Raw genomic sequence first — 27,695 nt, forward strand, 5'->3', positions numbered from 1 at the left:
GGGTAAGCAGTTAGTTGACCAGCTGGCTAGACACCATCTAGGCATAATTTTGGAGAAGGCAATGGCACCCCACTCCAGTACTCTTGCCTGGAAAATCCCGTGGACGGAGGAGCCTGGAAGGCTGCAGTCCATGGGGTCGCAGAGGGTCGGACACGACTGAGCGACTTCACTTTCACTTTTCACTTTCATGCACTGGAGAAGGAAATGGCAACCCACTCCAGTGTTCTTGCCTGGAGAATCCCAGGGATGGGGGAGCCTGGCAGGTTGCCGTCTATGGGGTCGCACAGTCGGACACGACTGAAGCGACTTAGGAGCAGTAGCAAGCATAATTTGGGGAAGGGGCTTTCAGACATAAGTAAGAGTCCCCACACTCCAGAAGCTTAGACTGACAAGGAAGATGTGTAGGTGACTACCAAGCAGTCTATGCCACGAAGCTAATGTGTGGCACATGTTCAGAGTACTGTAGCTGGAGCCCTTTGGGAAGACTTCTTGGAGACAGAGAAATGAGCAGAACTTAAAGGGCAAGTAGTATTTCCAGGGCAAAGAGAAGGAAAGATGGTATTTCCAGGCAGATGGGAGGGTAGTATACCAAAGGTGGGAAGGCTAAAAACAGTGCTGCTTATTGGAGGAATGGTAAGTGGTCCAAACTGGCTAGAATTAAGGGTTCAGATAGAGAAAGGATTGAAAAGACTGAAAGTTAGTTTGGGACCCAGGTGATGGCATCACAGGTTACAAGGCTGTAGTGGCTATTCATGTTAGAGATGACACAGGCTTTTACTAAGAAAAACAGCAGGGGGATTGGGGGGAAAAAAAAGGGCAATGACTTAACAACACATGTGTGGGCTGCATGGAGCACCTTCCTGTAGCTATAGCTGGGGTGGGAGTGGAGGAAACTATCAGGGCTCCCCAGGAAGGCAGATGACAGGGCTACTGAGTTAAGCAAAGGGTTGGACCCTTCTTTGGCAGGGGTAGAACCACTGTACTGTTAGTTCTCCCTGATGAAGTCACCAGTGTGCCATGATCTAGTTTCACATGCCAGCTGGGCCTTTGCTGAGACTGCCGATATAGCTGGAGGTGGGACTGGAGAAGGACCCAAGGATTTAGCTAGGGAAACTCGCACTACCCTGTGCATATACCCAATCCCATCTAGACTTGGGCTTAAGACTTCAGTTTGTGGCCACTGAAAGAACACCCTCAGCATCTGTAAAACGAAGGAAAGATGGAAAGATGACAGAATAACACATCCTGCCTATAAAAAGTATCAGTGATGCTAGACTAGGACAGATGTTTGGGCTAGGCCGAATAAGAAGTTCCCAAATGTCCACACTCTAATCCCTAGAACTTGTGAATGTGTTAGTATGTTACCTTATTTGGCAAAAGGAAATCGAGATTTTCCTGGATTATCTGGGTGAGCCCAATATTATCACAAGGGTCCTTAAAAGGGAAAGAGGGAGGCAGGAGAGAGAATCAGAGAAAGAGATGTTGCTGGCTTTCAAGACAGAGGAAGAGGGCCATAAACCAAGGAATGCAAGTAGCCCCTGGACGCAGGGAAGACAAGGAAACTGATTCCCCCAGGGCCTCTAGAGAGGAATGCAGCCCTGCCCACACCTTGAGGTCTGAGGTCTACACCAGGCTTCTGACTTGAGATGGAAGATAATACATTTGTGTTAAGTCACTAACCTCCTGGTAATGTTTTGGCAGAAATAACAAAAAAGTACAACATTGACTTCAGTCTATATTCCAGACACCTCCCCAAAGTGGGGAGGTTGTTTAAGTGCCTAGGGGCAGTCACAAAAATCCAAGAGAAACCCGAAGTGGAGGCTGTTCTTCCAGACACATCCTGGAAAGCTTATGAAATCAGGGGTCTTGGACAAAAGACCCAAGGGTTTGTTCCGCTCTGGACATGGGTTGTCAATGAACAGACTTTGCTAACAAGTAAACAGCAAAAAACATTTTTATTCCATGAACAATTACATTGCTTAGGTGGCTTCTTTATTTTACGAACAAATACATTGCTTCAGATGACTTCATACAATGTCAAGAACAACTCAACTCGTGAAGCACATTTCTCTTATTTCTATGTAGGTGTAACAGGTTCCATCAGACAGAAGCCTTGGTTTTGAAATACTGACTTTAAAACATGTTCTCTTTGCAGCATGTCTCTCCTTCTCTCAACCTGCCACTCTCAAAAACTTATTTCTCTTTTGCATTTCGTTCTACATGTTTTGCATTTCGTTCTACAAGTTTACATTTTGTTCTACATGTTAAGAATAGTATATAAGACCCAAGGTAGATCCAAAGGGCTCTTGAGTATCAGCACAAAATGGTTAGCAACAGAACCCTTGGTGAAGCACAATCATCATTAACAACAGGAAGCGTTTTTCAAACAATTTAAATTCTAATATTCATAGTTTCACAGCATCAAATATATCTTCTTAAAACTCCTTACTAATAGATGAAGCCAAAGATGACTCATCTTACACAAATACATTCTCAGATAACCTCAAATACCCTGACTTTGTTTTTTGGCAAAAAAATCCTTGCTGAGCTTTCTCATCACATCCCCATGAGTTATCCCTTCTGTCTCCCTCTTGACTTTTCTGTAATTCTCCTGTACAAATTTGGCAAATGGCCTCACGTGGGGCTTAATGGGGGTTCCATCTTTCCGAGTTAGTGGCAACATGACCAGAGAGCCCTTGCACTTGGCACAGATGAGGCGGGAGGTATCCAATGATTTGCTATAGCGCCCGACCCTAAGGAGAAAAGAGACACCACACAGCAAAGGAATCAGTTACTGTACCTCCACATCTCAGAGCTGCTGGCCTTGGGTCCAAAGCCAGACGTTTTCTGTGGGATCTCAGAAAGTGGGACACCAGGAAGGGAATATGGTCAGGCCAGCTCAAAGCAGAAGAGAATGGAGAAAGAAGACACAGAAAGGTGTAGAGAAGTTTTACTCCTCAAGTCAGATAGCTATGTACTTCCTGAAGAGCCATGTGGAGGCCACAGTAAAAACATAATTGGAAAAGTCTAAGGAGAAGGGTCTTACCTGTATTTGCACTGAGTACACTCGTAATGAATCTTGTAGTTAATCTTGTAGTTATGGCAACGGGTGACCTTGGGCAACTCCGGGTGCACCATATTCGATTTTCGGGCATAATATCTCCACATGTCACCATGAGAATCACGGATGCCATCGAGCAGCCAGGAGGCTGCATGGCATAACTCATGGGTCAAAGTGTCTCGGAGTCGGTCTTAGGAGAGGAATGGAAAGAAATCCTGAGCCTTAAACCAATTACCCCTGGTCTGTTACCCAACCACCCCTAGACTCTCCACCCGACCAGACCCACAAGCATATGTGGGCAGGAAGAAGTGTTATCTCCCCAGGATTCTGAAAGTGAAATTTCAACCTACTTCAACCCAATTTTGTTAATGGCAGAGAGCCTCAGGTGAGCAAGTGCATTCAGAAAAGCTCCAGTGTGCTCTTTTTATGGGACACTGCTACAAATACATCCAGCTGAGACCCAGTCGCCACCCTCCAAGAACATCAGTAGGGTTTAGTCAGGAGAAGCTCCATGGAAAAGCTGGGCAATTAACAATTGGCTGGACTGGCAAAATTATCAAGGCCTTTCTAGATGTGGTGGGAAAAGTGAGCCAAGGTTGGGGTCAGGAAAGTGTGCAGTCTATTTTCAAAGCCAGCATGAAGAAAGTCTGGCTAAAGCACAGGTGGAATAGTGAGAGACAAGACTAGCCAATGGAGGAGGGCAAAGTACAAAGGCCTTGTAAGCCATACTCCAGGTATTGGCAAGCCTGAGGTTTCCTATCAGGAAATCGCACGGAGCAGGGAGAAAAATGAGGTGATAGGGGTCCATAGCTGGGCAAAGGCAAAGACAGAGAAGGAATGATAATAGGAGAGTCATTATGAACATCCAGTGATAGGCTAGATATAGGGACCCTTGAACTTGTTATTGGGAGAATGGAGATGCTGCCGCCTGCAATGGGGAGCTGCAGAAATTAAGTTAGGCCCGGCAGAAATATGGACAAACTAGACTCTCAGTGGTGGTGAGACATCCAATAATAATGTCCTCCAAGCAACACACAGTAGACCTGTCCACCCAGGAGTGATAGGGAAAGCTGTGATACGGGCAGCCAGAGAACACCAGCACCCAAGAGTAACCCTTCAGGTGTGGGAAGGAAGCACGGTGGAGGAGCTACCCTACTCCCACCGTCACCTGCAGAGTCACAGACTTTCAGAGAAATCTGAATCTTAGCAAAACGCTCTCTCTTAGGGTATCGAAGCTTGCCAGTGGTGCATAAGCCAGCAGTTCTCAGCATCTTATTATTCCAGACAATGTCGATTTTCTCCGGCAACTGAGAACAAAAAGCAAACAAGAACAAATCAAAAAGCAGTTCTAAGCAGACCAGAAAGTAACAACTCAAGAGTTTTGCAAATCTAACATTCTGGGGAGAATAAAATGTAAACTGAAGCCCAGGTAAAGACAAGATTGTTGCAAGAATATGAATGCAGAATCTCTGCTCCCTTGCATGGAGACAAAAGTCAGGGGCAGCCAAGGAAAGAAGGACACTTCTGCTGGGCTAGGAGACAGAGACCGTGCAACTCAGAACACTTAAGGTTCCACTCATCAGAGTCATCTGATGTAATATCAGTGTCATCAGGAAGGGCTCCAAAGGTTGGGGAACCTTTAGAAAGATCTAAGAACTTTCCATGCAGAAAGTTTTGTCACCAGAGACAATAAAGTCTGAAAAACCTAATGACCACAGGTCTCTCTGCCTCCAGACTCTCTCCTATCCAGTCCACACCCCCATGCTACTGACAAAACCATTTCTTTCAGCAGCCACTCCATGGTATATCATATTCCTGAGCAGTGGTGCCTACTGATTTCAATTTAAGTTCGTCCAACCTGATTCCCAAGACCCCCTATTAACCAGGCCTACACCAGCTAACATGTATTGCTCACCATATCATAGGCCTTGTTCTAGGTACTTCAGGGGGATTCACTTACCAGGCCTAACAGTAATTCTGTGCAGTAGGCAGGAGGTATACTACTACTGCCCCTGCTTTACAGATGAGCAAACAGAGGTTCAGTAACACCCAAGCTGCCATAGCTCTTTCCTAGTATCCTTAACACAAACCCTCTCTTCCAGATAGTCAAGCCTCAACACTTATCATCTCCCCAACCACTGCTGTTCTCTCCCCTTACCATCCTTCAAGACCCAAAACAAGTCTCAGTTCCTCCAGGCAATCCTATTTCCCAACTGCTCAGGCTCTCAGTGATTTCTCCCTCTGCTGATCGCCTGTGGTAGGAACAGTCTGGACCACATACTATAACCCACAAAACATTCCGTTTCTTTCACATATGCATGTCTCATCTCCCCTCCCCATCTAAACTCACACTTCTCAAGGGCAGGAAATATATAGTTAGTACATCTGCACATCTCCTAGCACCCAAGAGAGTTGGGCATACAGCAAGTGTTCAATAGGTGCTTATTCATTGACTCTACCTTTTGATCAAAGACAGATCTGTTAAGCAGAGCATAGATTTTCTGAATCAGTTCATCCTTATTGCGTTTGTAATTCCTTCCAGAATACTCCTTTAAGTTTTCAAGGCCATGAAAGAAACATCCAGGTATTTTGCACTGAGAATTCCTGCAAAAGTAAATTCAGCTGAGTTTTATTGAGCAAAAGAAATCAATAGAAGAAATGCATATATACAGGTCACATCAAGAGAGACTTAGAAGACTCGCTGGTCTCTCTTCCTTCCAGCTCCTGCTACGAGGGCATCTCCTATAAGGTTCCATTCATAGCCTTTTTGCCTTCACTCCCCGCACACTGTCAGAGATGTGAAGCCCATGGTTCCAACCCCAAAAGGAGCGATCCCATACCTGGACCTGCAGTCTCCACCTCTCTCCTAAGATCTAGTTTTGAATTTACAAGTGCCCAGTGCAAATTTCCAACCAACTAACCTGAGTATGTCTCCAGCTAAATGTGTTTAATTGTCCAACTTTTGTTACAATAGGCTGAAAACCCGAGACATTTTAAAATCCATTTTCTCCTTCACCCCATATTCAACTAGGCATAAAGACAGATCACTGTCTGCTTCACATCATCTTTTCCAGCCAGCCTCTCCTTTCTACCCTGTTGTTATCACCCTAGGTCAAGTTCCTGTCCTCTTCTCTATGCCTTGCTACTACAACATCCCACTGTGTTCCTTACCTACAGGCTCTTTTTCTTCTAATCCAACCACACACATATACCTTCAGATTAATTTTCCTAGGCCATGTTCCAGTGATGTCCCTCTCTGTGTGGCCTAACATTTAAGGCCCAGGTCAACCTGGTTCCAACCTCTATTTCCAGCTACCATTTCCACTCTGGCCAAAGCGAGCAACTTAAATGTTCCCAGGACATGGACTAACATTTCGCATAGTTCATTCATACCTTGGCAAAATGTATTTGTCCATGGCCTAGAATAGTCACACCCCCACTTCTCCAGAGACCCACCCTCTGTGGAGTGCTTCATCAATTGCCAAGAATTTCTTTTTTACATCATCATATTTAATCGTCACATCATCCTCTAAAGAAGCCACTACTATTCTTTCCATTTCCACTTAGCACATGACAAAACAAAAGTTCAGAAGTTAAATGACTTACCCAAAGTTCAGAGACACTGAATATACCGACCCAAATCTCGTGGTCTTTCCATTAGACCACTTTTGCTGTCCCATCTTTCAAGGCATAATTCAAATGCACAAAGAATAGTGCAAAAAAAAAAAAAAAAAAAAGGAAGAAGAATAGTGCAGAGCCCATAAAAACACACACTTGTAATAGCTATTTATTTAAACTGAAGCATTTTAATCTTGGCTTGGACAATCCACAAATCCAAAAAGATCAGCCCACAGAGCTGAAAAGATAAACCACTAGCAAACATAGGGAAGTGTTTCTGACTTAACAGAACTCCTGAAACAGAGATTTTGCCAAGACACTTGTTACTCCTTAAGTCACAAAATAAAACCCTATGAGAGGTGCCCGGGTTACAGGTGGGGGAAAACTACCAGACAAGACAAAGGCAGCTAAAGTAAGAATCTCTCACCCCAAAACCTGATATGGGTGACTAACATTTCTGCCTCCAATTGTTTAGCTCTGAAAGCAAATTTGCATCAGAAAAGGTGGCAGATAAAAACCTAAACCCTCTACAGACCTCAGCAGAGAGCATGACCCCTGCATGTATCTGTGCTCATGTCAAGCAGCTTGTGGCTTAGCAAGCCTTCACTTCAGTGGTGATGCCGCTCTACTGCAGGCTGAGCATCTCCACATCAGAGGAACCAACAAGACCCCAGACGGGTACATCAGACACCATGACCAGCCAGCAGCCTCCATGGGAACAATGCTGAGAACAGGAAGCCTACAGACTAAAACAGGAAGCAGCAAGGCAACAGTGAAGAGTCCATACAGGCCAGCCTTCTTTGGATGAGGCAGAGGACAAAGACACAAAGGAGCAGCTTCTTCCTTCATTCATCTCATTCTCTAGCAAAGCAACCTGGGACCTACCCCAAGACACATGTCCCTAGAAGCAAAGCAGCTTAAATATGGATCTAAGAATCCAGACAAGAAGCTTTGCTAAAAGGGGGCCCATCTAAGAAAGGCTACACCAAACTGAAGAGAAACACAGAAACAGAGAGCCTCTCTACTCAAGTCCAGTTTCTCTGTTGCCCTCACGCCTGACATATCATTTTTCTTCTCCCCTTAAGATGCATTTATTGCCCTAAAATACAGGTAAAAAAAGAAACATACAGTCCTTCAAATATAATCCTTCTTTTGTAACATAATTCAGATGGAAGTATACATTATTCCTGAATGCAAGTTAAAAAAAAAAAGTATGTTCACTCTATCACATTTTTAAGAGAAAAAGTGAAGTTCTTGGAATCTAAGTGAGGAAATGCATTTTTTTTTGCTCCCTTTGAGCATTAATATGTCTTTGGTCTAAATGACTGTTTTCTAAAACTGCTGTTTTCACTATCAATATAATATATAACAATATAATACCAGTATCAATATATACGTAACATAGCTTAATAACGATAAGTGGACTGCAAGCAATCCCTTTCACCCTAACATTTAAGATATAAAAATTAGCAAGAATATATAGGTAGTAAGAATAAGGGTTCATATAAAATAAATAATCAACAAGGATCTACTATACAACTCAGGGGACTATACTCAATATTATGTAATAACATCTAAGGGGAAAGAATCTGAAAATACACACACACTGAATTGCTATGCTGTATACCTGAAACTGAGATGATATTGTAAATCAACTAAACTTCAATTTAAAAAAAAACTTTTTAAAGGGTTCATCTGAAACCCTGGAAAATAATCTTGACTGCCTCCCCCCAATTTCAATGGATGGGAACACATTCATTCTGCCTTCTCAGCATTCCTACTGCCTTTTAGTTCTGTGAAAACTGGTGGCCACAGGGCTGTATCTAGACTGAAAAAATTGATCTTGTTTGGCTACACATCATTTAAACAATCTGAGTTTAAAGACAGGAAATCTCAGAGGCCAGAGCTGCTGTGGGGGTAAAAGCTCCAGTCTGCCCAGAACTGCTGGGTTCTGTGTGGAGTGCCCACACCAGCTCTGCTAGGGACAGGGAAGAAGGGGGCACAGAGGTTCCTCCTCTCCCCACCTTCCTCCTGCTGCTGAGTCTATCCTCCCAATTCAGGGATGTAAAACTTGTCCCACACTGCCCACCAGACCTCTTCACCCCCTCAAAGACCCTCCCACGTGACCAGTGAATGGCTTCGCATATGACAACTGTGCAGTCAATTCCTGAGCCACCGACTGTGAGCAGTACATACCCAGGCTCGAGTTTTTCAGATTTCACTGTCTTGGGTTTCTTCTTTGAAGGCTTACGCTTCTTCCGTTCTTTAACAGCTGAAAAGATAATAGTTCATCCATACCCTGAAAATTGGTACCAACTGGCAACTAACAGGAAGGTAAACCCAGGAGAGGCCCCCACAGACAAGCCCCGAGTAACATTTTACTGTTGATAAAAACTAAAAAGGATAAACTAAAAGCTTCTCTCTGAAGCATGCATCCTACTCTATTAGGTGGCATGAAAGGTTTTACCTACATGAGTCACAGAGCTGCAGGCAGAGTAAGTGGGGCAGGATTCTATCCTAGGCACCGAGGACTATTATGAAGCTACATGAATATACCATAGGGTAGATTGTGGGGACAACAGAGGCACAAGCAGTATAAGAAATGGTATGGCATACCAGTCAGAATGGCTGCGATCCAAAAGTCTACAAGCAATAAATGCTGGAGAGGGTGTGGAGAAAAGGGAACCCTCTTACACTGTTGGTGGGAATGCAAACTAGTACAGCCACTATGGAGAAGTGTGGAGATTCCTTAAAAAACTGGAAATAGAACTGCCTTATGATCCAGCAATCCCACTGCTGGGCATACACACTGAGGAAACCAGAAGGGAAAGAGACACGTGTACCCCAATGTTCATCGCAGCACTGTTTATAATAGCCAGGACATGGAAGCAACCTAGATGTCCATCAGATGAATGGATAAGAAAGCTGTGGTACATATACACAATGGAGTATTACTCAGCCATTAAAAAGAATACATTTGAATCAGTTCTAATGAGGTGGATGAAACTGGAGCCTATCATACAGAGTGAAATAAGCCAGAAAGAAAAACACCAATACAGTATACTAACACACATATATGGAATTTAGAAAGATGCTAACAATAACCCTGTGTACGAGATAGCAAGAGACACTGATGTATAGAACAGTCTTATGGACTCTGTTGCAGAGGGAGAGGGTGGGAAGATTTGGGAGAATGGCATTGAAACATGTATAACATCATGTATGAAATGAGTTGCCAGTCCAGGTTCGATGCACGATACTGGATGCTTGGGGCTAGTGCACTGGGACGACCCAGAGGGATGGTATGGGGAGGGAGGAGGGAGGAGGGTTCAGGATGGGGAACACATGTATACCTGTGGCGGATTCATTTTGATATTTGGCAAAACTAATACAATTTGTAAAGTTTAAAAAAAAAAAAGAAATGGCGTGGCATAGCTCACACACTTGCTTTGAGGAGGGTGGTTCCCATCCTAGGCAGCACCTTTATCCAGTATGCAAGCCAAATTTTGTTCCTTTGTCTAGCACCCATACTGCTAGTTGCTCCAGCTAGAAATTCATTTATCACTGGAAAATTCTGAAAGAGATGGGAATACCAGACAACCTGACCTGCCTTCTGAGACATCTGTATGCAGGTCAAGAAGCAACAGTTAGAACTGGACACGGAACAACAAACTGGTTCCAAATCAGGCAAGGAGTACGTGAAGGGTGTATATTGTCACCATGTTATTTAACTTATATGCAGAATACATCATGAGAAATGCTGGGCTGGACGAAGCACAAGCTGGAATCAAGATTGGCAGGAGAAACATCAATATCTCAGATATGCTGATGACACCACCCTTATGGCAGAAAATGAAGAACTAAAGAGCCTCTTGATAAAAGTGAAAGAGGAGAGTGAAAAAGTTGGCTTAAAACTAAACATTCAGAAAACTAAGATCATGGCATCTGGTCCTGTCACTTCATGGCAAATAGATGGGGAAACAGTGGCAGACTTTATTTTTTGGGGCTCCAAAATCACTGCAGATGGTGACTGCAGCCATGAAATTAAGACGCTTGCTCCTTGGAAGAAAAGCTATGACCAACTTAGACAGCATATTAAAAAGCAGAGACATTACTTTGCCAACAAAGGTCCATCTAGTCAAAGTTATGGTTTTTCCAGTAGTCATGTATGGATGTGAGAGTTGGACTATAAAGAAAGCTAAGCACCAAAGAATTGGTGCTTTTGAACTGTGGTGTTGGAGAAGACTCTTGAGAGTCCCATGGACTGCAAGGAGATCCAACCAGTCCATTCTGAAGGAGATCAGTCCTGAATATTCATTGGAAGGACTGATGCTGAAGCTCCAATACTTTGGCCACCTGATGCGAAGATCTGACCATTGCCAAAGACCCTGATGCTGGGAAAGATTGAAGGCAGGAGGAGAAGGGGACAACAGAGGATGAGATGGTTGGATGGCATCACCGACGTGATGGACATGAGTTTGGGGTAAGCTCCAGGAGTTGGTGATGGACAGGAAGCCTGGCGTGCTGCAGTCCATGGGGTCACAAAGAGTCAGACACGACTGAGCGACTACACTGAACTAGCTAGAAATTCATGTATTTAGGAGGTAGTGCCCTGCCCTTCATTGATTTATCTAAAAGTTATTAAACATCTATTACATGCCAACTACCAGGCTAGACTTTGGGAGAGACTAAAAGATGAGTGAGAACCCTCTCACCAAGAGGCTCACTATCGGGACTTCTCTGATGGTCCAGTGGTTAAGACACTGTGCTTCCACTGCAGAGGGCATGGGTTTGATCCCTGGTCAGGTAACTAAGACCCTGGATGCTGTACGGTGCAGCTAAGAAAAAAGAAAGAAGGCTCACCATCGACTAGGGGGACAGATTCATAAAGATACTTAACACAGTTATGTAAGTGCCCTTACTACTGATGAAGTCTGGGAACTTTGGGAACCTGGGAGGGAGGAGAAGCTCAGACTTACAGCTTCCTACAGCAAAGTGGCAATTAGGCCTGGGAGCATGAGGACAACAAGGCCATCCCTCCCCCTCCTCAGAAAGAGCCTTTTCACTGTGATGGCTGCCACCCTTGGCCACTAGAGAGCTGCTGAAACATGGCAGAGGGTTAATAAGCAAGACAGACTCTACAAGACAGACGTATCTGGGGGAAAGGGAACAGCGAGCCTGGCTGGCACACTTGTTGCACTAGGCTTAGTCAGTGGGACAGACACACTTGGTTTGATTGGCTTACCAGGTGGCACAGTTATGTTTTTGGTTTTATTTTTCCTTTTCCTTGGTTGTTCCACCACAGGTACAGGATCTTCATTAGTTGACAACTTTCCGTCTAAAATCTCTGGTTTATCTTTAGGATCATCATTTTGCAGCTGGCAGAGATTTTTCTGAAGACTCTGATTACCAGCTGCAGAAGAGAACTTGTGCTGGAGGACAACAATCTCATCCTTTTCCTCAATTTTGACAATTTTGTCCCGATCATACGAATTATCTATCACCGCAGGTTTCTTCAAATCATCATCATCACTGATAACTATTGGAGGCTCCTTGATCAGCTGTTTCTTAGTATCAGACACTTTCTGACTCTTACCTGAAATTTGAAACACAATCATGTATAAACATACTCCCCCCACCCTCACACCCCCCTCAACTTCAGATTATTGAGCACAAATTAAACAAGCCAGGAACTGTGGTATAATGAATCATAGTTAAGAATCAGTTATTTTAGACTGTTTTTCCCTCTGCTACTTTATTTTACTGAGAACAGTGACAGATAAAATAGCAATTCAAACCCAGAGGCAATTTTCAAATCACATTCTCTGAGTAGCACCATGGAGGTGCTCAGGGGTTCCCACAGGTCTGAAACTTGTATATTTTCACTGGGCCAAAGCAAAAAAAAAAAAAAAAAATGAGAATAATAAAGTGGGTTCTCCCTGCAAATTAAGCCTGGTTTCTGTAACTTAAAGGACTGTACTTTATTTTGAGATTATGTCGTCATTAAACTTTTGGTGCTCTTTATTTTATGAAATTATGCTGACAGATGATAGTTGGAGTTTATTTCCATCATGAGACAAATTAAAAATTGGCAATCCTTTGTTATCCCCTAAAATTTCTTTCTTAAACTAGTCCATAAGTCCAAAGCTCTCAGAAACACTGATGTGAAAATGAGGAGAGAAGTTCTGATGCCAGCACCAAAAGGCCCTGGGAACACTGGGATGGTCCCCAGCCTCACGGAGGACCCATCCATTCATCTAGAAACAAGGGGCAGTATGCCTAAGACACAAGCTGTCTGGGTTCTGCTCAAGAGTTCAGCATCTAGATTTCTATGATTCTGGATGTAAAAAATATAAATCACAGCACAGACAAGTTATAAAAATGTATTTATGGTGCAAAAACTCTTTATCCTAAAATTCCATATTTGGGATAATATATTTTGAGTTTCATCTATGATTTAAATTATCAAAGAACTTAAAAAAAAGAACTGCAGATATGCAGTAAGGAAGGAAAAAGCAGTGGGTATTCCTATCGGAAAAAAGTCATCCTTCCTAAAAGATTTAAAGATTTCCCACATGCAACTTAAAATCTAAAAAGTAGGGACAAAAATGAACAAATTTATAAAACAGAAACACTCACAGACCTAGAAAACAAACTTCTGGTTACAAAAGGGGAAAGAGGTAGGCGAGGGACGAAAGATAATTTAGGAGTTTGGCATTAACATATACACATTACAATGTGTAAAATGGATAACCAACAAAGACCTACTGTATAGCACAGGGAATTACATTCAATGTCTTGTAATAAACTAAAATGGAAAATAATAGAAAAAAGGAATATATGTGTGTGCGTAACCTAATCACTTTGCTATGTAACTAACACACCTGAAACTGACAAAATATTGTAAATCAACCCGATTTATGGATCTTCTGATTAAAGGAGTCAGCAACTGACTTTGGCTTTGTCATTCAGGCCCCTACGCTAAAGCTACGTCCCCTGGGGCTCTGTGTACATTGCGGAAGCTTGTCATATTACACCCCCTACTCTGCACCTGGACCTCCGCCCTATTCAGGCAATCCACTCAGAGCTAGAGAGGAGGGGAAAAAAGAAATCAGATGGGACAGGTGATGAAACAGTAGGAGATGAGGGTTCCAAGCCACCTATCCTTTCCCTGCTCTGATATCCCAGGTTAACTAGCAGAATCTGGCCAATGCTATCTCAGGGGGTAGTTACCAAAGTAGCAGCCAGAATTTTTAAGGGTGCCAGTACTTTAAGCAGGTGCCTGTGTCTCTTGCCCTATGTCAGGTCCTAAGCAAACGGAGATCAGTAAAATACTATCCCAAAGGTTTAAGAAGCTCCTAGTCTTCCTATGTCTCAAACCCACTGAACAGGTTCTGAATTGCAAGTAAAACTCCATACCTCCTGAAGGTGATGAGGGCCTCTGAATTCAGAGGCAAGGATCTGTTATGGCAAATACACACTAAGAAAAACAGGACTCTCTAGAAAATATAAAGAGGGTAGCAAAAGGCAAAGACAAACAGCTAGACAGAGAAAACAAGTGTACCCCTGAGAAATCACCGCCAGCTAGCCTGTAAGCTTCACACATCCTGATCTCCATCAGACTGGAAAGAATGCATCCCTTCCTCCTCCCTGTCATCCACACACAGAGATGAAGAGTGGAAGGCAGAAGAGCAGCGCAACATTCATGTTGCTCAGGGTGAGTTCCTAAATTCCTCTGCTCCTGCAACATAATGCTGAGTAGGTAAGAACCCTACAGAGGGTGATGCCTGGGTTCTATGGTAGCAGGAACAGCTGCTGCTCTGTTAGGAAATTAACCAGGGAGTGCAGGGGACCCAGCCATATCCACATCCAGCACATAGGAAGGAAAAACAGTGGCACTCACTACGGAATGATTCAAAACAGAATGTTTGCCAACTCTCATCCTGAGATGACTGTGTGTGGTGAGGCTGCACTGCACAGCTCTTTCTCTAAGTTAGTAGTATACTTGCCTTTGCGTCTCATTTCACGTATCTTAGGTTTCTTTCTCACAGGGATGTATTCATTATCAGAGTTTGAGTCAATCACCACGTAGCTGAGTGACCGGACAGAGAAAAACAAAAGCATGAAAGCAACATTCTTCTTTTCATTGCATTTTCTATTATACTTTTCTCCAGTGAGCAAAATCACTTTGAAATGATTTTGTTGGTTTCCCAAAGTAACTCTGTTCCCCTCCTCTGGAACTACTCAATCATTGTTCCTGATTTTCCATCTTTCCTACCTTCCTACCAAACCTTTCCATCTGTCTGAATCCTTTCAAAGGGAGGAATCTGTCTAGTATTGAGAGTTGAAGTGGGCTGTCAGAGGGTATGTGTTCAAATGGTTTTGGTGTGAGGGGAAAATGATTAAGGAAAAGTCTAGTTAATTGCCATTTCTCTATCCACGTTGAGATCCCCCTACCACAGATGCAGAGAGGCAGCCTCGGTGGGGAGGTTTCTCCCGGGTGCTACTCTTTGCAGCCCAAAGCCAGCACCACCTCTCTAAGTGAGCAGTATCCCTGTGACACCCAGGATGCGGGTGTTGTGGGCACACCTCTGGGACTGTCATTCTCAGCTGTCCCAGGTATTTGGGTCACATGTTCCAGAAGGCTGAAATTCACGACCTTTATTTCCTACACGGTGTATAAGTGTGATATACCTTTATGATGAGAGAGAAAACTACCTAAAATGCTGCTAGAGAACTTGTCTGCCCTCGTTACAGACACAAATCTATTCATCCATTTCCTTCATATTCACCACTTTTAAGCTGCCAAGTTTATAGACCTTTGTTCTCTTGTTCACCATTCATTCCATCCTTAAAATTCTTGACTCCTGGGACACTATTTGATTTTGGTTCTCTTCTCACCTGTTTGCCCACTCCTTCTCACTCATTTCCCTTCCTTGCTTGTCCCCAGGTTTTATCCATATCCCTTTCATGCCAAGCCAATCAATCCCTAAGGATTGGGTAAACATTATCTATCCACCAGCCCAACTTTGCTTCTGACTTCTGGCTCCATAGTGCCAATGTCCTACCTGGATGTCCTATGGGTAGGGTCAATTTTTAGTCAGTCTACACAGGTACAGCCTCACCAACTGTTTATTGGTGGTGTCTGTTTGAACCAGTCAGGCAGCCATCCTGACTAATCCCTGTCTGTATCTCTTGGTTGTTAAATGTTTTTAATATCAGCCCTGCCTGTAGGCCCCTCAATCTCAGCATACCCAAAACTGAACACATCACCTTCTTCCCCAAATCCACCCTTCCTACAGTATCCCACAAATAGAAGGCCCCAGAACTGGATCAAGATCTGTGGGCACTCCAGGAAGACACCTCGAAATGGATTTTCTTTACATATTTGTTCAACATCTATCTAGTGGAGACAGGAAGAAACCAATTGGATATTCTTAAATTTATTTTCAATCAAGGGCTCTATAGCATATAATACTGAAAATCAGGATATTTCTAAGGATCTATGACATACCATTCAAAATGTAAATGGCAATGATGGAAATTCTGCATCTTTGTGGTGATGGTTTACAGTACCTAGTCCATATACATACCATATACGTTTGTCAACTCATCAAACTGTATACCTAAAAAGAGTGAGTTTTTCTGTATGTAAATCATACCTCAACAGACCTAACTTCAAAAATATAAATAACAAAACCGATCATTTCCAATAGATAGCTTTATACAATGCATTATTCAGATCTAGAATTTCAGCTGATTGCAACTGCTGACTTCACACATTGGTGTCAGGCTTGGTGGCTTGCATGCTGCAAAAATAATCAACAGAGATAAATCAGAACTAGCCAGAAAAACATTTTCCCACTTGACAGCATTATTTTGTCTTCGTGTGGGAAACAGAAATGACCAATTCACATTCCTACAGGATTCAAGGAGCTGATATGGAAACAAGTTATTTCAGATTCATTCCAGTAAATTTAGCACTATAGTTTGGCACCTGGGCAACACCCTGTAGTGTAGCAGAGGACTCCTAAATAGGAAAAGTAGTAGATAATGCTGACAGGTTATGGCCAATTCACAGAGGACTTTAACTCCTAGGCTTACCTATTTGATTTCCCTTAGATAGACAATTTGAATAGAAAATTAATATGATCAAAGCAGTGTCTCACGAGATTAATCTGGAAGCGGAATACTGACTTGATCAGAGGAGGAATAAATCAGGGTGAGGAGCCCACTTAAGAAGCTCTTGCATGAATACAAGGGTAAAAACTGATAAAGGCCTTAGTAGTGGAGACTAGAAGTTAAGGGATGGTTCCAAAGAAACATGAAGAAGAAACTGACCAATTAGATAATGGGCCAGTGATAAGGAGTCTAGTATTTTGAACCCAGTTGTGAGATCCAACACCCATTATAACCCTGAACATAGGATTCACAGAGAAAATGTGATTTTTATTCTGAAATCATCTTACCCAAACATTATTCCTTTAAAAAAGTCAACTTTCACCAATTCTCCTACCCACCTGATGTTGTTGTTCTTCATCTTCACTCCAGTTATATCTGAATCAGACAAAGAAAGAGGGCATTAGTAAGCATGTGAAGCATGGTCAAATCTGATTACCTATGTCTTTAACTCCCTAAAACCAAAGTCCATAAATTAGACTTGGTTAAAATGTATGGTGGACTCTTTAAGTCATCTCCCATGAGAGACAGAGAGGAGATAAAAGTACAGAGATCTATAATGGAAAAAAAGGACAGGAAGCAAATTGGAAAAGAAGCACAGAGGACATCCTCTGCTCCTCACAGTAGGGAAATAAACTTTGTTTCACCAATCTAGAGAGCCCTAGAAGAAACAAAGCTAGAACAGCTTATACCAAATGTCCAAAATCACATTTCAGTCATCTCTATGAAGACATGGCTAAATTACGCTTTAGATTGTTAATTACTGTTTTGAGAAGACTCTACTTACAGCAGTCAGGATCTTCATCACTGTTTGAGTCCACAGTAATAATGGGACTGCAAAATAAAATATGTTCTGTTTTAAAGGAAAGCTACTAACATACGTTCTGTTTTAAAGGAAAGCTACTAACATACATTCTGTTTTAAAGGAAAGCTACCAAAGGTCAAAAATCTCTGAAAAGAACCACCAATCTGAGTTTCTGAAATGTAAAAAGGCTTTTAAGGGCTTATGAAGTGAAGATCACAGTAGTAGAGGAGAAGAAAAATTAGAAGCCACGAGCTGCTCAAAGCTGCTTTGTGCTCTACTGCACAAAGTCAGGGAAAGAATGTTAGTTGAGTATGATTAGCTATCAGTGAGAAGCCTGTTTTCTGCCCAGTGGTATATTTCTATTTAAAGATATGAGGACTTCCCTGGTGGTCCAGTGGTTAAGACTCCACATTCTAATGCATGGGAAGCAAGTTCAAATCCTGGTTGGGGAACTAAGTCCACATGCTATGAGGTAGGGCCAAAAGGTAAAAAATAAAGTTAAAAATAAAAATAGAGATATGAAAGTGAATTCCAAGAAAGGGACCACAGGGAAAAGGACTTGAGGATGCAGAGATTACAGTTAAAAATCAAAAGGGCAAAAGAGCAAGGGGGACACCTTTTGGGGCTTTGCTGCTTGTAAATGCACAAATGCTGAAGTGCATTTCTTGGGGAGAAAACACAGGGTGATTTCAAACTTGCAACTGCTCCCTGTGGTGAACCATGACATTGGGTCCATTGCTTCCCTGCCTCACAATTTGCCAGAGGCCCTAGCACTCATTCTACCCCAGCTAGCAGCAGGCTGCTTGGCTGGTTGTTTGAGCTTCACATTACAGTCAGCCTCTGTATTGAAGGGTTCCATCTGCTGATTCAGTCAACCTCAGATGGAAAACACTCAAAAAAAATATGCCAGCAAGTTCCAAAAAGCAAAACTTGAATATGCTACATGATGGCAATTATTTATGTAGCATTTACATCATAGTAGGTATTATAAGTCATCTAGAGATGATTTAAAGTGTACAGGAGGATGTGCATACAACATATGCAATTATCACAGTTTTATGTAAGAGACTTAAGCATCCAAGGATTTTGGTATCCAAGAGGAGCCCTGGAAGCAATCCCCCCCCTACCCCAGATACTGAGGGACAACTGTACCATCTGAGGTGACACCAAAGCACATTCTAGCAGGGGGTTCTTTAGCTCACCAAATAGCAAGTGACTGGACAGCCCCTAAATCAGCCACTCATGATGATTTGGAGAGTCTCAAAATCCAGCTCAGAAAAGCCATACTTCCATGCTGGAGCCAGGTTCCAATTTTAGGACCTACTCATGGGTAATCTTATTATGAACTATTGTGACATACAGCTAACAGAGGAAAGTAAAGTGCTAAAGAAATTGGGCATCATAGCTCTAAGGTTTAACGTATATTTATATTCCTTTACATATTTATTAGGTTTTACAAAATATTTATAAGGTTTTACATATAAAAATCAGCCTTAACCACTTCTTGTAGACTTTTATTTTGGCCTTGAGATTGATTACTGGACTGATTATATACCTTTTAAACACACACGTTGGCTCACCCCCTTGATTAAGTTTTCTATTCATTTATTGGTCATTGTACACTGGACTTATTCAATAGTAGGCTTCAGGTCATTTTTGTTCAATCAAGAATGAAATCTCTTGATTTCCTAGGTATGGGTCAAAACGTGACTTTGGTTATATGAAATCTATTATCAATATACATCACTACATATAAACTAAAATGTGATTCATACATCATCTATCTTTTCACACACTTCTGTGTTACACACACACATGTGCATTTTCTTTAGAGGTCAAACAAAAGGAATCAGGGATCAGAAACAGGACACAAAAAGTTATACAACAGAGTTCCACTCTAATCCCCAAAGAGAAAACATCGAATTCTGGGTTGGCAGGTAACCAACAGGAAAAGTAAAAAGGTCTGAGGACAGCACTAAGGAAGAAATAGGTGGTCAAAAAAGCAGAATGTAGTACCCTTTTCAGTAAAATTTATGACCAGGAGTACAAGTCCCTAGAAAGTGTTTCAAGACTCATGTCACTAGGTGCATATTAGAAAATATATGCACCTAAGAAAAGCCATTTGGCTTACCCAGAACTCTACCATGGAAGGACTAAGAAATTATATTAGAAAGCTTTGAAGATACATCAAATAAAAGCCCTTGAAAACTTTTAAGTACCCAGAGATCTTCCCTTTAAAACTGAAGCCATAAACCACACAGATTATGCTTTTCTATAACTACAGAAAAAGATATAAAAGAATAAATATCAAGTTATTAGTAATTATTACTTCAAAAGAATGGGAGAGTGTGTACATGTGAGGTTGACTCTCACTTTTTACTTTAGATGTTTCTGTATTGTTTATTTTTAACATGGGCCTGTATTCTATTGGTAATTTCTGAACAAATATGGAATAATTAAAAAGGATGGGTACATCTATGGTTCATTCATTCATTGATTCAGCCATTTATTTAGCATCTATAATAGCCAGCCCACTAGGTGACCCATTTGCTTTTCTGATCCAATTATTTTTAAAGTGAGTCTAACAGGGCAATTTTTACAATATGGGATTTCTGCATGCTTATTGTGTGGTAGTCATTAACAAAACAAAGAATCTTGTGCTTAAAAACAAAAAAACAAAAACTACTCAGTGAGCACCAGAGAGTATGAATTAGGCTTTGATTGCTCAGTGAAAACCAGTCCCCTACTCTTTGTATTATGTATCTCAGTAGCATTTCTGCCGTCAGAGTGCCAAAACCTCAACAACCTTGTCCCATAAATCACTGGGAAAATAAGAGGTAATCACGCAGGAACACCCTCATCCTCCCACCAACAAATCTACTGACCTGTCTGTAACTATAACCGACTCTGCCTTAACAAGGACCACAGTGTCCCCTCCACTATCTAAGGCCATACCCTCCCTTATTCTTTGGATCTCTCCCCTGCAGCCTTCTCAAGGAATTGCTTCCTGCCATCTTCCATGCTGTGCTGCAGGACTGACCCCTCTCCTGGGTCATTCATTCTACTATCCCTAGACCCCATGTCCTCCAGTTTTATATTTCTAGCCTTGAACTCTCCACTGAACTCCACCTATCTATGTGATATCTTGGATATTTACTAAGTATTTAAAGTGTGACATGGCCAACACAGATTTTTTTTTTTAATTCTGTCCTTCCATTCTGTTCCTTTACAGTTTTACTCATCTCAGGTAATGGCACTACCATTAAACCAGTAATACAAACCAAAAATTTAGGAGTCATCCTTGATTTTGCTCTCTTAGCTCTCATATCCAATCCATCAGCAAGACCTGTTGGCTCTACTTCTAGAGTGTATTTCATCTAATCTAATACATTATTATATGTACCTCTAAGAAAGGAAAAAACACTATCAAATGATGACATGCTATCAAATGTATGAAGCATCCCAGCCTCAGAAATGTTAAGATGTGGGGAAAGTCTCTGAACTGAACGATAATATATTCTATACTTATCCAAATCTCTCCAACTTCACCATCACCACCCTACCCTACTCTAAACCATCATTACCGCTCACCTAGATTTCTGTAAATCAAACCTGGGCCTCAGTTGTAAAAGAACCACTTATCTCAGAGGGCTACTATGAAAATTAAACAAGATCTTATAGGGTCATGTACTTCTCCCCCATTCACGGCATTTACACACTATACTATTTATTGCCTGTTTATATGCATCTATCTCCCATTTCAGACAGTAACCTGTACATGGATCTCGAAGTGTGTCTGTTTCATACTGTTAAGTACAAAGTCAGTACTCAATAAATATTTGCTGAATAAATGAATGAATCTCAAAAAGTGGTTCCAAAGATCCCTTTCATTATTTTCCATCCTCCCACCCACATCCCCATTGAACCTCATTTTTAAAGGATTTTTTGTCTATTAGATCTCATTAAGTAATATTTTTCCACTTAAAAATTTAATTACATATATGAAAACTCAACCCTTAGAATAGAAGAAAATAATAGCAAATGAAATAACAAAGGGTTAATTTCCAAAATATACAAGAAGCTTATGCAACTCAATAACAGAAAAACAAACAACCCAATCAAAAAGTGGGGGAGGGGAGTGGGAAAAAGACCTAAACAGACATTTCTCCAAAGAAGACATACAGATGGCTAGTAAACACACAAAAAGATGCTCAACATCAAGAAACACAAATCAAAACTACAATGAGATATCACCTCACACCGGTCAGAATGGCCATCATCAAAAAATCTACAAACAATAAATGCTGGAGAGGGAATCCTCTTGCACTTTTGGTGGGAATGTAAATTGATACAGCCACTATGGAAAACAGTATGGAGATTCCATAAAAAAACTAGGAATAAAATCACCGTATGACCCAGCAATCCCACTACTAGGCATATACCCTGAGGAAACCAAAATTGAAAAAGACACATGTACTCCAGTTTTCATTGCAGCACTATTTACAATAGCTAGGACATGGAAGCAAACCTAGATGTCATCGACAGATGAATGGATTAAGAAGCTGTGATAAGTATATACAATGGAATATTACTCAGCCATAAAAAAGGATCACATTTCAGTCAGTGCTAATGAGGTGGATGAACCCAGAGCCTATTATATAGAGTGAAGTAAGTCAGAAAGAGAAAAACGAATTATCATATATTAACACATATATATGGAATCAAGAAAGACAGTATTGATGAACCTATTTGCAGGACAGCAATGGAGATGCAGACATAGAGAACAGACTTATGGACGGGGGGAGGGGTAGGAAGGAGAGGGTGGGACAAATGGGGAGAGTAGCATGGAAACATATACATTAACAAATATGAAATAGATAGCCAGTGGGAATTTGCTATGTGACTCAGGGGACTCAAACTGAGGCTCTGTGACAACCTAGAGGGGTGTGAGGCTCAAGAGGGAGGGGACATATGTATACCTATGGCTGATTCATGCTGATGTATTGCAAAAACCAACACAATATTATAACTATCCTTCAATTAAAAATAAATAAATTTTTAAACGGGGGGCCTTTTAAAATATCTACTCAATACTGTCTCAAGATTTATCAATAAAAAAATTTTTCCCAAATGAAAAAATTAATTACATTATATACACCCATCTATGAGACAGTCTGAAGTACAGAGTCAGCCTAAAGCAAAAATAAACAAACAACTAACAATATCACCTGCATTAATGAAAATACAGTGCCCAGATACTGAGACATAATGGCCCTAACTTGCAGCGGGGGCAGGTGGAGAGCCTGGCAGGTTGCTGTCCAGCCTCAAGAGCAATCTCCAAGCAGAAGTCCAGCATCTGGTCTTTGCATCTATAGCTTCAGGAATTCAGGTTTCTCAATTTTTCATCAAATGCTAGAGGAGTGATTCCTGTTAACTAAGTTTTCAAGGGGCTGATTTATAAAGCAGAATATACTTGCTTGCTTCTTAGGGGAGAACTAATGACAACCAAGTGCCCTGGGAATTCCCTATTTGGGGCATGTTACTGAGGGTCATGGAGAGAGCCGGGACTTTACCTTGTGCATTTTTGATCACACACACACATTACTTTGATTCTTTAGTTGAATGCTGCAACTAGCATCTTTGTACATTTAATTACTTTCATAAATTGGATTTTTCTAGGATTGAGTTCCAGAAGTCAAATTACTCAGTCTAAAGTAGGACCAATTTTATAGCTCTAAGTACATTTCCTTATTTGTTTCCAAAGGGTCGTACTAGTTTACGGTGTCAGGAATATTACTATAATAAGACTAAATATTTAAAATTTGCTAATTTAAGCAGTAAATAATTTTAAATTAGCATTTCTTTCTATTAATTCTTAAGATATGTTTCCAAATGTTTGTTTGCTGCATTCTTTTATTAATCCTCCCCATTTTAAAGGCTATCAAGAAAAAGTGTTTACCAGACAGTTTTGTGACTGATAAATACACAGGAGTAGAGAAACACTTTGTCCCTGTTCTTCCAACAGTCCCACTTCCCAGAGATAAATCATGTTTCTTATTCTTTTAGAAAAGTTCTCAAGCATAAGCACATACCCCTACAAGTCAAGTGCACAAAACTTTTTTCTTATAAATAATATTATGCTTTATGAATTATTCTGCAGCTTACAGTTTTTGTCTCAAGCATAAGCACATACCCCTACAAGTCAAGTGCACAAAACTTTTTTCTTATAAATAGTATTATGCTTTATGAATTATTCTGCAGCTTACAGTTTTTGACTTTATAGATCTTAGTACTTCTACTATCAGCATATATAGTTCTTATCACTTTTTTTTGGATGATCCATAATTTATTTCAAGTACACCCTTAGGATATATAAACTCCTTCCAAATTTGTGTTATTACAAACAATGCTGCAGTAAACATGCTTGTATGTATTTCTCAGTGCACTAGTAATTAATCATACGTCCTTCATCCACAGAACTGAACAAAGACCAAAACAGTCTGTGTATGTTTATATGTGATCCAATGAGCATGAGTTACAGGGAGAAGGGACATGGGAGAAGTAGGGGGAAGGAGTCAAGAGAAAGTAAGAGTGAACTACAAAAAGAACATGTATGAAACAACCACTTGTTTTTAAAAAGAAAAAGTCCTTGTAGTTGAATTACTGGCTCAAAGGACATGGACATTTAAAATTTTCATATTGCCAGACTGCACTCCAAAAAGGTTGTACCAATTTACAGTCCCACCATGACCGCATGAAATTTCCCTATGGATTTGCCAACACTGGGTATTATCAAAATTTTTTAAATCTTTGCTCATCTGATATATGAAAAATGGTAACTTGTTTAAAATTTCTTTAAATAATAAAATTAAAATTCGAATAAATTTTAATGACTATAGGCCATTTGTATTTTTTCCCAGATAACTACCTTCTAAAACTTTTGCCCATTTTCTCTTTGTTCACCTTTTAATTGTTGCTTTTATTTATTTATTTTTTGGCCATGCCACATGGCTTGTGAGATCTCAGTTCCCCAGTCAGGGAATGAACCCAGGCCACCAGTGAAAGCCTAGAATCCTAACCACTAGGCCACCAGGGAACTCCCTAATTGTTAACTTTTTTCTTTGTAGACTAAGGAAGATAGACTTTTATCATAAGTAATACAAATATTTTGTCAGTTCGTTCATTTTTATGTTTTTGTTAAGATATTAAATTTACAAAGACATTCCTCACTTCAAAATTATTGGAAATAAAATCCAGCTATATTTTCTAGCATTTTTAATGGTTTCACTTCTAATTTTGAAGTATTTTATCCGTGTGTAATTTATTTTGCTATAAGGAGTGATGAGGTAAGAATCCAATTCTTGCTGTTTTCCAAATGGTCAACCAATTATCTTCAAATTATTTGTCAGTGAATCTATCTTTTCCCCACTGATTTGAAATGTCTTTTTTTCCCCATCATGAATTAAATTTTCATATGCATTTGGGTCAATTTCTAGACTCTCTAGTCTATGGTTTCTACTTTCTTCCACACCATACACTTATCTGTATGTTTATCTTACCTAGAAAGAAGAAAAAGAGAGCAACCTTTCAGGAAAATGAAGACTTAAGAGATGAGACAACTATTTTAAAATACCTATCACGGAGAAGAAAAATACTTCATCTGTGCACTTCTAGAGGGGAGTACTGAGAACAATGGGGTGCGAATAACAAAAGGACAGACTTGATGGTCATCAGAATGACAAGCTTTCTAGAAATTATGTTCAACAACGCATTAAGTTGCTTCATGGAGTTGTATACTCCTGGCCGCTAAAAGAGCTCTTATATAGAGGGTTTATGCATTGGATAGGAGGCTGGACTCCCATGATTCTAAAATCTCTTTTCACAATTCTCATTTTATGACTAACCGAATTATACATTATGTAGACTCTAAATGACATAAATGTATACTTTTTAAGAAAATCGGTTTGAAAACAATTTTTTCAAATCTCACCATTTATCATCCTTGGTCTTCAAACCGTCAACCCCTTCTTTGGACATGTCCACATCTGTTAAGAAACCAAAACTAATTAGATGTTTCTACACTCTGCATTTGCCTTTAAGCAGCTTCTTCACTGTAACTTAAAACCAAAACTTCACTCCATGAAATAAGAAGTATTTAAATTTGTTTATTGTCGACCCTTCTCCCACCTTGCCCCACCAAGGTCAGTCAGAACGTCCAAAGCACATGGGGGCTCCTGATGTTATGTCACATCAACCGCCACCTATTACAGAAATAGGCGAGAGCACTCATTCATCAGCCTCCAGATCAATTTTCTCTCTGTTATATGGCTTTAGCATGCGCTATTTGGTCCCTGGCCCAATGCTCTTTCACCCTTAAATGTATTCCTAACCCACACACACATCACCACCCTCTCCCCTCTTCCCACATCTTTGTTTCACCTACTTCTACCTCACACCCCAAGAAAGTCTTCCATCAGGCTTTCACACCCCACCTTTACCACCTCCCTACTTCTGCTCAGAGCTAGACTTACACAGACCAGGCCACACATGCCCACACACCTCAATCCAACTCACAAATTCCCCAACCCCCTCCTCCCAGAGGATCAGGTCACCCTCCCCCCACACCTCCATCTTCCTACTGTCACCTTCTCCCTCAGCCAGTCTTGCACTCATCAGGCCTCGAACCCCTCTGTTCACCATCATACTCAACATAGTGCCTCCTCTCCCCGTCCTTTGCCTCCCCCTCCCGCCACCTTTGCACCAATCAAGCCTACACTCCTCCTCCCTCCAGTCTTGAACCAGTAAGACCTCGACACCTCCACCACCCCTCACGCACACTTCCACTCACCTTGTTTCTGCCTCTTCTCCTCAGGAGATCCTTCACAAACAGGTCTAGACCTTTCTCCTGCTGCTGCCTGGAGCCAGCCTTGCACCAATCAGGCCTCGACTCCCACCTCCTCTTCCCCAGGGACCTAGACCCCTCCCCCATCTCACCTCCCAGTGCCCGCACTAAGTCTTGCACCAGTTGGGCCTCGATTCCTCCATTCCCCCCTCCCACACTTGCCTCTCACCCCTAGCTGATCAGGCATCGACGCCCCTGCCTCCCTCCCAAACCTCACCCCACGCCTCCCCCACCCCACCCCACCCCTCCCCCACCCCACCCCTCCCCCACCCTCCCCCCAGGAACGCACATGCACCCCTACCCAGCCTCCACCCGCCCCTACCTCCATACTCCAACCTCCATCCAGTCAGCCTTCCACCCTGCTGCAGTTGCATGCCACCTCCCAGGCCTCTATTTCCTTATGCCCCAAACTGGTATATCTGCTTGCCCATCCCCCATCTTTAGCGGAGTTAATATTACTAATACATGCACAAAAATTCCTTCTTCCAAAAGCATTAGGTGCAAACAGGCAAAATATTTTGCCAAAATCTCAGTCTCAAGATTCACGGACAATCAGTGTCCAGGGCTTATGGTGGTCCTCACTTTAATGAAGTCTGCTCAACCGCAACAAGTTTCAAGATTTGCTCTCGCTTTGGTACCCTCGGTTCACCTACCTGCTTCTGCAGCCTCTGGCCTAGTCAATCGCTGCTCTCCTCAGACAAGTGGATGGCGTGCAAGGTCCCGAGCAACTGTAACAAACGCCAAGCGCAAGCCCTTTTATAGAGCCCGGGCTCAGCAATTGGTAGGAACTGACGTATTCCCGCCCTCCCTATACCCACCTATCAGTGTGTTCACCAGGCAGATTCAAATTTTTGCGGTTATGAATTTGGCGCCCTGGAACAGTGCTTCCGGAATCACGTGCATTACTTCTACAGTGAATGCGCCATTTCACACAGAGAACGTAGTTTAGCGATCCTTCATTTTGGGGGGCGACAGGGAAAAACCGAGCCAAATCCTCCGGAAGTTTCATCATTTGCAAGGATTTGAATAAGCGAGCCCTGTTTCTTGCTTGAATTGCCCATGCCTCTAGGTTCCTTTGCCTCCCTCAATCACGCATGAAGTTGAGGAATAGGGGCGTGGGGGTGGGGGCA

General features: G+C 41.7%; 1 protein-coding gene across 4 annotated transcripts; it reads right to left on the bottom strand.

Moving 5' to 3' along the window:
- Window positions 1-1,936: 1,936 nt before the first annotated feature.
- GCNA (germ cell nuclear acidic peptidase) lies at window positions 1,937-27,687 on the bottom strand. 4 transcript variants are annotated; one of them, XM_070365638.1, is made up of 12 exons: window positions 27,384-27,687; window positions 27,219-27,293; window positions 25,654-25,708; window positions 17,646-17,692; window positions 17,200-17,236; window positions 14,689-14,771; window positions 11,925-12,092; window positions 8,876-8,951; window positions 5,521-5,665; window positions 4,230-4,368; window positions 3,047-3,251; window positions 1,937-2,753 (listed from the first exon to the last, which is right to left on the bottom strand). In XM_070365638.1, exons 3-12 carry the CDS (start codon window positions 25,698-25,700, stop codon window positions 2,504-2,506), a joined length of 1,197 nt encoding a protein of 398 aa, XP_070221739.1. In that variant the 5' UTR covers window positions 25,701-25,708; window positions 27,219-27,293; window positions 27,384-27,687; the 3' UTR covers window positions 1,937-2,503. The 4 variants fall into 4 exon arrangements, with proteins under 4 accessions (XP_070221739.1, XP_070221737.1, XP_014335284.2 ...); XM_070365636.1 differs by having other exon boundaries at window positions 11,925-12,275; window positions 27,384-27,684; XM_014479798.2 differs by lacking the exons at window positions 17,646-17,692; window positions 25,654-25,708; window positions 27,219-27,293; window positions 27,384-27,687 and having other exon boundaries at window positions 11,925-12,275; window positions 14,689-16,305.
- Between the last annotated feature and the right edge of the window lie 8 nt (window positions 27,688-27,695).

Source organism: Bos mutus, chromosome X (genome assembly GCF_027580195.1).
Source record: "Bos mutus isolate GX-2022 chromosome X, NWIPB_WYAK_1.1, whole genome shotgun sequence".
In the NCBI taxonomy this organism is placed as follows: domain Eukaryota; kingdom Metazoa; phylum Chordata; class Mammalia; order Artiodactyla; family Bovidae; genus Bos; species Bos mutus.

Bases quoted from the DNA above. Each gene is read 5' to 3' on its own strand.
- GCNA (XM_070365636.1), bottom strand. From the start codon at position 25,700: ATGTCCAAAGAAGGGGTTGACGGTTTGAAGACCAAGGATGATAAATG. The intron at 17,237-17,645 runs GTAAGTAGAGTC...TGTCTGATTCAG, and splicing joins TGATGAAGATCCTGACTGCT to ATATAACTGGAGTGAAGATG. The intron at 5,666-8,875 runs GTATGTACTGCT...TTACTTTTGCAG, and splicing joins TCTGAAAAACTCGAGCCTGG to GAATTCTCAGTGCAAAATAC.